This window comes from Triticum urartu, chromosome 2A (assembly GCF_056163025.1).
Source record: "Triticum urartu cultivar PI428250 chromosome 2A, HENAU_Tu73, whole genome shotgun sequence".
In the NCBI taxonomy this organism is placed as follows: Eukaryota; Viridiplantae; Streptophyta; class Magnoliopsida; order Poales; family Poaceae; genus Triticum; species Triticum urartu.
Genome location: NC_141874.1, coordinates 20,812,327 through 20,825,495, shown reverse-complemented (window position 1 = coordinate 20,825,495; position 13,169 = coordinate 20,812,327). Strand labels below are relative to the sequence as shown.

Below are 13,169 nucleotides of genomic sequence, written 5' to 3'. Positions count from 1 at the left end.
CTAAAAATAGTGTACATAGAATTGTTTCAAGTTTAAAAACATAGTGCACACAGAAGTTGTATGGTTTAAACTTTCACTAGGTTCATAGGGGGAAATCAACATCATCAATACCGTTTCTGGAATTATTTGTGTTACATTTTTTCTTTTTGCTATATATTTTCAAGTATTCACGATCCAAAATGCTTTGCAAAGAAGAGTGAAAGCCGCGAGACTCTTGAAGATCTGAAAACACGACAAAAAATTAATATATTTTTGGAAAAGAGCGAGCATTCATGATAAAAATGCATTCCCCCAAAAGACTGAAAACCAAGAAACTCTCGACAATTCGATGTGCCGCATCACTGTACAGCTCCAACCAACAAACCAACGCAGCCTGCAATGACAAAAATAAAATGGAGAAATGCAGACCAAACTAGCTCACCATTCACAAAACATAACCATGACGAGTTCACATAACATAACACGAGCAAAACTTGTCTGGATTGGACAACGACTGCATGTTGTACGCACGTACTGAACATCTTATTCTCATTACTCATCGTGACTCTGAGTCCATGTACACCTCAGGTTCAGACAGTGTGGTGATGGCTCTGATACAGATCACAGGAAACGACCCATCCATGTAGCAAAGCGGGACCATGCCAGGTCAATGGCTCCCTGATTCTTGAGAGCCTCAGGTGATGTGTTCATGAAGGCATGAGAGCATCCAGGGTATATGTGCACTTCATGTGCTACCCCACAAGACTTGAGCTTCTCCTCCAACGACTTGGCCGCCTGAAACATCACAGTAGCAATGCCATCTGTTTTTGTTTTTTATTATCTGATGAATTAGCAAGCTATTTTCTAGTTTCTAACTCCCTATGAAAACAAACAAGCCTCGATATTGTTCTATTAAATAATACCAATAACTAAGGTCAAAGAAGGTCTTACGGTCACATCAGCAAACCCGACATAAGCGTCGAGCTCCCCAAAATGAGCCTGGATTGGAGCAAGAGCCCTGGAAGGATCAGCAAGCTCCGACGATGGCGTCCCGTAAAAAGCAACAACAGCATCAACCTCCGGTACCAAAACTCCACTCGCGATTGCCAGGGCACCTCCCATGCAATAACCAGTAACACCAACCTAAGAACAATAGAAAAAAAATGTCAACCATAACTTACACGCTGTATTTCACCGGAACATAAACATGACATTATGTGTTAGGGTTGCGTTACCTCCATGAACCTAAATCGACTATTTCATAACAAGATCTTAGATATATCACTAATGGGCATAGCTTGCAAATTTGGCTAACCATCAGAATCGCGCAACAAGGGCTTACAAAATGACTACTTACATAACAGATTTTCATTGATGCATGCAAGGGAGGTAGCACACCAAATCTACCAAAAGATAAATGATCTGCGTGTCACCCACCAAGAATATATAATACAATTCAGATAAGGAAAAACAGATATACGAAATCTTGAAACGTTGGCAAAGGTAAAAGCTACCTTGGGTGATCCATTTTCCTTGAGCCATTTCACGGAGGCTTGAATGTCCTTGATTGCGCCCTGCCAGTCTAGCCCTTCCATCAGATGCCGAGCCTCGGCAGCATCCAGAGCGACCTTCCCACGGTACAAACTGCAAAAGAAAAGTGTAAACGCACAAAGCATTTGGGATTTGACCGAGCGATGATACTCCGAGCGGATCGGATAGCACTTTTTGAAGCATCCGCGTTTGCTAGTAGTCTATCTTGAACAAATGGTCGGGTGCAAAGAAAGAAGCACAAGACAGGATAGATCGCCATACTCTGGAACAAGCGCTCTGTATCCATGGCCGATTTGGGAGATGTGGGTGGCATGGTTCTTGACCTGGTTGTTGACCCCCCACCACTCTTGCAACACTACAACTCCAGGGGCATCCTGTTTGCCGACAACATAGGCATCGAAGGTCTGCAGATGTACAGCATCAGATCTGTTATATATAGCAGTAATCTAAGTTGCAATAAGGCATAGAGCAAAAGCACCAGGACTGTGTGACTGTGTCACTACGAGTGGCACAATGAAGTCATAATACTAGCACAAGCGTATAAATCTGAGCAATGACATCAATTTTATTTCTTTGCAAACAACAAATAAATAAAGCATCCCGTGTTACAGCACACAGCAGGTCACTGGATGGAGTGTATTAAATTCATCGGATACTTCAGCCAGTTCATCTAAACGTACGAACTGATGAAGAGAAACGGGCAATATATTTCAACACTCTCCTCAGCTAACTCATCAAAAAATCCGAACTAATGAATAGAGGCAGGCAAGGGAAGTGGATTTTTCCTAACTAGTTGTGCCCGCAACCCTGTATCCTGGCCCTCTATCTAAGGTCCTGTCCAATCAATCTTCTCCATCACGTTGTCAGCCATGCACTGCATTCTCTCGACCCACATGCATGCTGCGGCTATTCCTACTCCATGTGCATGTCGCCTCTTCAAACAAAATTACAAGATAAACAAATATGCCACTATTACTTTTAAATAAATTGTGCAAATTTAAATTCATTTATGTATTTGAATTTCTCAAGCTCAGCTCTACAAAACAAGTCCAATACCTATATATTTCAAATTAAATTATGGGCCCAAGATAATATTAAATTGTGTGTGGCTCAAAAAAGTTTCATAAACTTTTCATTAAAGTTCAGCCAAGCTATCTATAAATTCTTTGGTTCAAGATACATTTTCCAGCAAAGTTCTTTCATATTTGTAACAAAGTGCCGACCCACTATTCAGAAAATTCTTCAGCCCCTTATTCTGTTTATTTAGCACTTTGCACTAAAAAATTAAAGTTCTTCACTGTTTAAAGCAAAGTTTTAAAAAAATGTGTTTCAAATGTATCCAAGACTATACTTGTTCTAAAGAGCTTAGCGTCATGAGTTCAAATATGTAAAAAGCTTCGAAAACAAATTTTCGGTTTTAAAGATACATACCATCTAAATTGTCAAAAGAAAATGAAAAATGATGGAATTAGGCCATGCATGTGTCAGAACTTGCACAGGAAGAGAGAGAAAAGCCCATGCACATGCAATGGCTCACATCCCCATGGACCAGCAACGACACTGATTCGCATTGCGCGCTCAACTGGTTAGGATTCGCCGGCAATATATTTCTACAGAACTAGTGAACTCTGTAGCTGGAGGAGCCTCATTCGAGGCTCGAGGGAGGGAGGGAGGGAGGGAGAGAGAGGAGTCGCTCACCGTATCGTCTTGCTGGATCCGCACCTTCTGAAGCTCGCCGGCGACGGCCATGGCGGCTCGGGGACGGTAGCGGGTGCAGTGCAAGGAGGCGGGGAGGCGCTCCGCAGCAGTAGCCGCGCTAGCTGTGGTCTGTGGACATGGCCACGCCCAACTTGGCGTCTCCCTTTTCAAGCAAGCTAGGTGACTCGATCGGCACCACTTCGATCCTGGACCACGAACAGAGCACGACCTAGCAGGCTTGTTGTTGGTTGGCCATCAAGAAAAGCAGCTACCAGGTACCAGCGTAACGTTGAAGGGAAAAAGAGAAGATATGGACGTGACAACAGCAGCCTTTCCCAACTAAAAGGGGTTGAAAAGACCTAAATGAATGAATGAATGAATGATCTGCACTACACCAGAGTCAAATTTAACAATTTTGACCTCGGGATGAAATCAAATCATAGAATGAACTGCCCGTGAAACTATTTCACGCGGCTGACCTTTTTGTGTGGCGCCCGACACGCAGGCGCCACACCCTACTGTGCAGCGCCTACTTCTGGGGCGTTGCACCTCTGTCCACCGTGGCAGCCACTGGGCCCGCATCCAGCAGTGCAGCGCCTCAGAGCTAGGCGCCACACATGTAATGTGCAGCGCCTAGCCCTTAGGCGTTGCACTGGCTGTTACTAGTTGGCTGCCCCTCCTCCCCCACTCCCCCACCCCACACACCCCTACCCCCATAGCATCCGACCCGAGATTTGCCCCCTCTTCCCCTCTCTTCTCCTCTCAAATCCTCTCTCAAATCTTGCAAATTTGAAGATTTTGTCCCTGGATTTCAAACTCAAACCCTCCCTCAAGGTAATCTTCTCCAATCCCCTTGTTTTGATCCAAGTAATGTTAACAAATTGCTCATTTGTTGCTTGTTTGGGGAAACCCTAGTTTTGTATGGATCTAGAGATTTGCGTGGAGATGTGAGATGTTTGTTTGCCAATTTCCTATGATTAGGCTTGTTAGTATGTTAGGGTTATTCTTATGGGTGTTCTTATGTTGGTGCTAGGGTTAGGGTTGTTGTTTCATATGTATTTTAGGGTTTGTATTCCGTGTTAATCCTTGGATTATAACTCATGGAAGCAATGTTACGTCGTGTTGTTTGAATGCTTATAGGGATAGGAAGAACATGTGTGTTTGTTCATCATGGGGACAAAGACGCCTTCTTGAAAGGCAATATTGAACCAGACCCAGATGAGTTTGACATGGTGTTTGATAGTAGTCCTAGCTATGCGGAGCTCTTGCAACAAGTGAGGAAAGAGTTGAATTGGATGGACCCTAGTGATATCGTTGAGTTGGAGGGAAGGCATAATGTTGGTTTTGGAATGCACATCCGTTGAAAGACAATGTGTGTCAACTTGGAGTAACGTTGGGTTGCATACAAGGAGACGGTGGCTGAATCATTAGACAAGGCTCTTGAGTTATTTGCAACGAAGAAGGTTGATTCATATTTGCATTTGGGCTTGAACCGGAACCCCTCCCCTTTGGTTGCTAGTAGCCCCTCACCCTTGAAGCGAGATGAAATTGTTGAACCTCTTTTGACCCAATAAGCGAGGCCAACATTGAGCACGTTTCCAAACAACCAAAATGAAGCTTTACAAGAGGAGAATGATGAGTATGCGGATGATGACAATGAAGTTGATCTCCATGACAACAATGTGGGTGATCTCGACAAATATCATTTGCAAAATACAATGGACCATTCCATCCCTTATTCCCGTGGCTATGCATCGGATTCAGATGACGAAGGTCCCGATGAACAAGTTGATGAGGAGGGGTTCACGATGAAGGAGGCCAAAACTTTTGAGAAGGTATTCGGTCGTGATCATCGGACTACATTGTTCAAGGATGTTAGTTTCGCGGATGAAGCCGTGGTAGATGGTGGCCAAGGTATATCTCTTGGGGTTAGGCCAAGATCTCACCGTGATTTGGATGACGACAAGAACAGGATTGCTAAAGGGTCTAAGTTCTATACCTTCTTGGAATTGAAGATGTGGCTCGACAACTACTCGGTTACGAATTATCGTCCACACAAGGTGGTGAACTCGGACGTCAATGTGCGCTACACGGTTGCATGTGCATGTGAAGATGAAATATGTTCGTGGATTGTGCATGCAATACCATGGAAAGGAGGTCCCACTTGGCACGTAGTGAGTTGTGTGCAAACTCACATGTGTCGAGGCAAAAGGGTGGATGGCAAGATTGTGTCCCAAGACCACAGACAACTCACGTCTGAGTTCATCGCTTACAGGCACTCCAACTCAATATCTACACTTCCAACAATGAGCGTCCAACATGTCATTGACCTTGTGAAAGCCATCTTTCATTACAAGGTGAAGTACGTCAACGCATGGAAGGCGAAGCAAGCCGCATTTAAGATGTTGTATGGTACTTGGGAGGAAGCAAACAACCAAATCCCTAGGTTGTTGTTAGCCATGGCGCCACAAACCCGGGCATTGTTCATGTGGTCGAGCCTCATGGGAAAAACAACGATTCATGAAGAAGGGAAGTCCGAGTATTTGGCCGTGCTTTGTGGGCGTTCGAGCAATGCGTGAGGGCTTTCGAACACTGTAGGCCGGTCATCATCATTGATGGCACATTCTTGACTGGACAATACAAGGGCACCTTGTTGGTTGCGATAGCAAGTGATGCCAATAACCGGGTGAAAACCCACAACTTTGGTTGGGCGGCGGCGGTGCCCGGCTCCGTCACCTTCTTGAAGGCGCCGCTTTGGGTCCGCCGGGAGGTGGGACAGCTGCAGCGCGTTCTTGGAGTTCCTGATGACGACGGTTCTCTCTTTAGTGGTGTCGCTTCGCCATGGCGGTCGGCTGGTCCGGCTCTCGTGGTGATTGTGGTGCTCAACTCTTCGTCGTGTCTTCCTGGGGTGCTCCCGTTCAGAGAGGCTGGAGGTGGACGGCTTCGTCTTGCATGGAGTTTCAATAGAGATGTCAAGTCATGCCTGACCGACAGGTGCTACGCTTTGTCATGCCTGGTCGGCAGGTGCTATGCACGACAAATCTTCCAAAGACTTCAAGCTGTGTCGGCTGGTGGTACTTGGCAGCATGGTGCTGAGGTATATCAGTGGCGACCGCGACGTGCTCAGCCGTTTGCGCACAGGGAGGAAGTGCCGTTGGGCGCCGTGGTGGCGTCGACGATAGCTGGACCGAGCAAGGTTGATGCATCAGTACAGTTTTGAAAATGGAGCGGTGGCAGTTGGCGGCGGCGGCCTCTAAGTGCACGCCGGACCGGTTGGACCCATGCTCGGCAGGCGTCCTGGATGGGACCCCAGGTCTTAGATGTTAGGTTTGGCTGCGATGTCTGTTTGGTATTAGGCCCAGGCTATCTGCGCCCCTTCATCAACTGGATAGGTGTAGCGACAGTCTGTTGCTTAGACAGCGGCTTTAGTCTTACTGTTGTATTTCTTTGTAAGGTCTTGTGAGAATAATTAATAAAGTGGCCGTATGCATCACCCAGATGGAGAGACCGGGGGTCATCCTCCTTTTCTAAAAAAATACAGTCACCTCTATGAATGCGCACACACACTTTACTTTTATAAACACCCCCGAAAGACTGAGCCGGCATATCATCTTGAAATTTACAAAGTCACTATAGGCACCTCGTCGTTGACGAAAACGTCTTCTCCCACTAAATGTGCATCGCCTGAAATCCTAAAATAATTCCAGGAATAAATGCGAGCACCAGGACTTGAACCCTGGTGGACTGGGGATACTATAGTCCCTCTAACCATCCAACAACAGATTGGTTCGCAGGACGCTCTGAGCTGAGGCGACTGTTCTCTGCATCTTTTTCTTTTGCATGAGTGTTCTCTGCATCTGGGATCCAGTAGACAGAAAAACTAAAAAGAAAAAAAATACATCGCCTGCATGGCATGCACAAATCATCAGCACTAAAATCGGAGAAAAGGCTGAACCATGTAAAATGTGTCACAAACTTGCCCAAATCTAGTATAAATTGAGATTATTCGCTAAAGTCAGTTAATATCTGTCACAAATGTGAATCTTGGGGGTAAAAAATGGGATTCACTCTAAAAATAGTGTGCATAGATTTTGTTCCAAGTTTTGAAACATAGTGCACATAGAATTCGTCTCGCTTGAAATTTGACCAGGTCTATAGATTTGTGCCAAAAACCATTAATTTTCCGCCTTTTATTTTTGTAAAAAACACTAGTTAACGGCCTTGGCCGTTTAGTGACGAATATAGGTGGGTCCCACTTTTGGCAATGCAGCGTACCGGTTCACCGGCGACGTCGTTAGATAGAGGATTTGTATAGGTTTACAAAACACTCCCTACAATTTTATAAGTACACCCCTTTTTCAAAACTAAAAAAAGCAATCAGCCCCGTCGCCTGCCTCCTCGTTTCTTTTTTTTTTTTGCGAGGAAAACTTCCAATCTATTCATGCTTGCCTCCTCGTCTCTCCTTCCCGAAGGCTACCATCGACTGTGGTGGTGCTGCCCTTGCTGCTTGAGAGCCATGGCCGCCCGTGGAAGATGAGGGTGAGCAAGTTGGAGAAGAGCCAAGGCCTCCCATTGTCTTTGGGGTGTGGCGCCACCACTGAACTGGTGCCGTAACGAAACGCTATGGCTCAGTCAGCTGATCTTTTTGTGAGCGGCAACCCCCTTCATGGCCGTCGGATGTTATTTTCATCAAACGGCTCGAGAACAACCTCTACCTAGTCCAGTAATCCAGTTCTTGCGGAATAGTAGAAAACAACACCGTACGTGTCAAATGTGGATTGGCTGAAACAATACAATACAAGAGGATAAAAGACGACACAAAATTTCACAAAGCATCAATGGCCAGAAAATCCACTAACCCAAAATTAAAAACAAACATGCAGCTAAATTGCAGTTTTTTCTTCAAGAAAAAGACTTAACCGCCAACTTCAAAATTGATTTGTTGCTCACCCTTATAGCAACTCTAACAGACCCCGCAAAACACGCGGAACCGCAAAATTCCGACGAGTATGCGGGCTCGGCCCAATTTTTCGGTCAGAACAGAGCCCGCGTACTTGCCCGGCTCGTAAAAAAATTTGCCGCGGCCCGCAAACCACACGCCACGACCGCTATATCTACGGTTTCGCGGCGCGTTTGCGGGTCGAAACTCTATCCCCCACCGCCACCGAGCCATGCAATCCCCCACCCCCTTCTCCACATTTCTCGCCGCCGACGACCACCTCCCTGCCTCTAGCCGCCATGTGGGGCCGCATGTGGAGCTTCGGACGTGGCTCCTGCAGCAGATCCGACGGTGGAGGCGACCCCGAGTGCGAGCGGCGCGTCCGGTCGGACGGCGCGAGGAAGCGCGGGGCTAGGAAGTGGACCAACCGCGGCCTGTCGCTGCCGGCGAGCTTCCGCGTCCGCGAGACGGAGGAGTACGACCGCCGGCAAGCGTCCTTCTCCTCCGCGGTGAGATCTTCCTACGCCGGGAGCTCCTCTCTTCCGGCGCGGGCCTTCTCCCCGTGAAGAGGGAGTGGTCGAAGGAGCCGGAGGAGCCAGACGACTTCGAGTTCGTCCCCGTCAAGGAGGAGCCCGAGGAGCCCGCTCCTCTTGGCCGCCATGGAGTCATCGGGCCGGAAGACTTCGTCTCCGACGTCGACGTGGTTGCGGCCACCATTTGCCGAGCGGAGCGTGCGTGAGGAGGCGGAGCGCCGACGCCACGCGGAGGAGCTCGAAGACCTCCAGTGGCGACAGGCGGTCGCCGCCAACCTCGCCGCCAAGAAGAAGGACGAGGAGTGGCGCCGCATCCGCGAGGAGCAAGCCGCGAAGTACATCGACCTCTGCAGTTCCGACAAGGAGGATTGAGCTCCTCCAGGGCGTCGTCCATGGCCGCAACCTCGCCCGCCGTCAGATCTCCACCCCTCTAGTACTAGTATTACTGTAGTATGTAGCATGAACTTGTGTTTTGTAGTGTTTGATCATGTAAAATCTATGCAGTATGTGATGAACTACTCGTGTCAATGAGGTGTAATTTCTCCCGCGAAACTGTTTTTTCAAATTATGCAGTTTTAGATACTGTTTTTGTTCGGCTGTGTTAGTTTTCGACCCGCAAACGAGATCTTTGTCAAACTATAAACGCGTTTTGCGGATTAAGATTTTGCAGGGTCTGCTCTTAACTTGCCAACCCGCTCAAGCCTCAAGCCTTGGCTCACCTGGAACCGATTTTCACTGACGAGTCTTGTTTTCACCGTCAACTTGACCCCTCCTTACACGTGGGACCCACCAAGGAATAAAATATCCCTTTCTCTTCAACCCACTCCACACCACACATGACGCATGCGGCAGAGAGGATGCTTGTCGGACATCGAGAACATGTGTCTGACAAAAGTACCTGTTGGCCGCCTGCGGCCGCCTTCTCTCCACCTTCCAGTGCGTGAAGGTGGAGAGAGAAAGTGCGTGAGCATTCCGCCGGTGATCCGCATCCTCTCTCCACCTTCGTGTTTGAGCTCAGCGGCCAGTGCAGGAGGATTCCGACAGTGTCCATGCAGGCATTGAGCTCGTGGCCGATGAGGCGATGGTCATGGCACGTATCCGTGCAGGCGCCCTAAAGTTCGAGCATGAAGATTCTATACAAAGTACTCCCTCAGTAAAGAAATACTTTCTCCCTTCATACTGTAATGCATATAGATTTCTTTGGAAGTCAAATTTTAATTAATTTTATAGAGAAATAACAAATATATACAATATGAAAGTGTATCTAAGGATATGTATTTGGTATTCTAGATGTATATGTTTTTCTCTACAAACCTGACCTACAAAATTTGCCTTTTTGAAAAATGTATAGCACTACATGTAGAATGAACGGAGTATAAACATGATCTTCACTTATCATTTTGGTATTTGGACCCTAATAAGTGCCACACAGGTGACACGAACATATGACAACTTCGAATGTTTTTGATTGCAAATTCAGTGACGCGAGGATGACAACTTTATTTCCGGATGGCAAGTTTCAGTTTTTTTGTTTGTTTTTCCTTTCAAATAGCAACTTTAGTTGTAAAAAAATGTTAGGGCCAGATTGCTTCATGACACGCTGTGGCACTTGTGATTTGGGTATTTGTTTATAGAGGGAGTATTTTTTTTTTGCAACTTTTCTTCTGATTCCGTAGCGTAAATTGCATGCCTCCTAGAGCAGTCGAGGCTTGTGCAACTGGAGAGCTTTATTGGCACAGGGATGCATACAGCGACGGGCGACCGAAAGATATATATATTTTTTTTTGCGGGAGACCGAAAGATATAAAGGGGAGGATGGCCCCAAGAGCTGTCTCCCTGGCCTCTAGTCGTAGCGCCGGGCCGGAGTCCAGTGCGGCGGCGTAGGGCTGAAGTGGATGGACACGACGCGCGAGTCGAGCAGCTCGATGATGGCCGGGAGGGTGACGCAGCGGGGCGCCTTGTACTGGTTGATGGACGCGCCGTTGGAGACGGCGTCGTCCATGAGCTCCTCGAAGGTGCCTGGCCGTACGACCCGGATCTCGAGCGGCCCGATCGACCCGTCCACCGCCCGGCTCCGCCGGTACACCGCGTTCAGGGCCTCCTCCATCTCCAGGCAGCACCCGTCGAGGGTCTCCCTGTCAACCTCCGCCGCACCTCCCGCGGTCAGCAGCTCCCAGTAGACGACGTAGTGGCCCGGGATGCGCTCGGTGCACGCGCGGCTGGTGTACTCCGCCACGGACGCCCCGTGCAGGCGGAGCAGCTCCGCGGCCCGCTCCACGGCGCGCTGCAGCTCGGCCTCGTCGGTCTTGTCCGTCTCGACGGAGAGCAGCACGTTTTGGCGGCGTACGAACTGGAACTGCGGCGCGGCGTTGTGGAAGCCCGACACGCGGAGCACGTCGCCCACGCGGTACCGGTTCAGCCCGGTGTACGTGGTGACCACCACCTCGTACACCCGCCCGGCCTCCACGCGTCCGAGGTCCACGAGCTGCCTCGCGTCCGCCTCGCCGGTGGCCTCCTTGTCCACGGGGAGGAACTCGAAGTAGGCCAGGTTGGGCATGAGGGTGTAGGACACCTCGGACGGGTCGCACAGCGGGCGAAGGTTGATGCCCATGAAGCACTCGGAGGACGCGTACAAGGTGGACACCATCGGCAGGCCGCCGCCGTAGTGTTCTAGGGCCGGGACGTACTGCGCCATGGCGCCGGTGACGACGACGTCGAGGTACCGCGTGTTCGGCCAGATGCGCGTGACGATACCAGCCCAGTCACCCTTGCAGCACTCTTGCCGAACGAGGCGGGCGAGCTCGGGGTCCGGCCGGCGGAGGATGCCCGCAACTGCCTCGCGCACCGACGAGTCGATGATAACGCGCGGAATGAGCGCGCCGGCCTCGATGTCGTCGGCGAGCTGCTCCCAGTTGAGCTGGAGGAAGCGGATGGCGCGCAGGAGGCTGGCGGCGAACACGGCGCCGATGCGGAGCACTTCGTGGCGCCGGCACAGGCCGCACACCATCTGCGCGTACATACTTTGGAACGCGTCCGCGCAGAGCACGGCCGCCCTCGGGCTCGTGTAGTGGTGCTCTAAGGCGGGCCTGAAAATCTCGCTCTTGTAAACGCTGGTCAGGGCCGGCCACGCCGTCAGCCCACCGGGCGTCCTCGTCTCCGGCTTGACGAACATGAAGTAGAGCCCCTTCCCCTTGTCAGCCCCAGGGAAGTGCCTACATGTTTACAAGTTTACATTCATGGAGAAAAAACGTCTAACTCAGTGTGCTTTACAAGTTTACATCCATGGAGAAAAACGTCTAACTCAGTGTGCTGACTTACGAGTTGATGACGGCCGTGAGGAGGCCGACGATAAGCTGGCGTCGCCGGCCCTCATCCTCGATGTTGGGGATCAGCTTGGGCTCGCCGGCGGAGGTGCCGGAGCTGGTGAAGAAGTCGGTGACGGGGCTCGCCGACAGGACGGGCGATGTGTCCCCGTTGGCAATGCGCTGGATATATGGCTTCAGATCGTCGTACGACACCACGGGCACCTTGGCCCGGAAGGTGGCGCGGTCCGTGGGGCCGCCGCGGCTCCTGAGGTACTCCGTGCCGGCGTTCCGGGCGAGGATCTCGGCCAGCACGCGCTCCTGCACGGAGTCCACGTCCTTGGTCAAGCCCTCGAGGAGCTGGAGCTTCTCGGCGTCCTCCGCGCCAACAGCCATGGCCGCCATTGGCTCAATCTGGAACACAGCACGTGGTAGCAAGGAATGCTAGATCTAGCTAAAGAATGCGTTTGTGTAAAGAGTGCTAAGATGCAGAACGTGCGGCTCCACGTTGCAAAATGATTCGATCGCTTGCGGATGAGGAGAGGACCATGAAACGAGCGGCGGTGGGCAATGCCGAGAAGGCGAGAACTGCTCCCCGCGCACCACTCTGGCCAGCGAGCACTTTCGCAGTCTGCATCCACCTTGCACGGTCTCCCGGTCTATACAATCATCTTACAGTTTGCGTCGCTCTCTCTTTCATGTTACAGTCTGCATCACCTTGCACGGTCTCCCGGTCTATACAATCATGTTACAGTCTGCATCCACCTTCCACGGTCTCCCCATCTATACAATCATGTTACAACAACTCTTGCCGACTCTTAAAAAAATAAAAAATGATTCCACCAGAGTAAATTTAGTGAAGTAAACTTTTACTTCTTTATAGGTGGCTGCATCTAGCTGATCTCCTAAACTTAGTGAAGTATTTTTTTTCTACATAGGTTTTGTATCCTAGCAGCATGAAGTTTAAACACTTCACAATATACTACCTCCGTCATCGTCCTGATTTACTAGTCCTCGTCATATTTTGGGTTAAAGTTTGATCATATATGCATGTCCCCAGAAAATGTATTTTTGGATTCGTATTTTGATGCAGTTTTCAATGATATTATTGTTGCTACATATAACTTATATTTTATTAGTTAAAATCATGGTCAAAGTATGACCCAA

At 49.4% G+C, this 13,169-nt stretch overlaps 2 protein-coding genes across 2 annotated transcripts; both read right to left on the bottom strand.

Annotated features, from left to right (window-relative positions):
- Positions 1-405: 405 nt before the first annotated feature.
- LOC125534763 (uncharacterized) lies at positions 406-3,435 on the bottom strand. Its single transcript, XM_048697878.2, has 5 exons — positions 3,229-3,435; positions 1,792-1,934; positions 1,494-1,623; positions 931-1,122; positions 406-774 (listed from the first exon to the last, which is right to left on the bottom strand). The coding sequence occupies exons 1-5, from the start codon at positions 3,277-3,279 to the stop codon at positions 601-603; spliced, it is 690 nt and encodes a 229-aa protein (XP_048553835.2). The 5' UTR covers positions 3,280-3,435; the 3' UTR covers positions 406-600.
- Positions 3,436-10,308: 6,873 nt separating this feature from the next.
- Positions 10,309-12,608, bottom strand: LOC125540690 (indole-3-acetic acid-amido synthetase GH3.8-like). Its single transcript, XM_048704277.2, has 2 exons — positions 12,019-12,608; positions 10,309-11,912 (listed from the first exon to the last, which is right to left on the bottom strand). The coding sequence occupies exons 1-2, from the start codon at positions 12,405-12,407 to the stop codon at positions 10,544-10,546; spliced, it is 1,758 nt and encodes a 585-aa protein (XP_048560234.1). The 5' UTR covers positions 12,408-12,608; the 3' UTR covers positions 10,309-10,543.
- Positions 12,609-13,169: the final 561 nt, after the last annotated feature.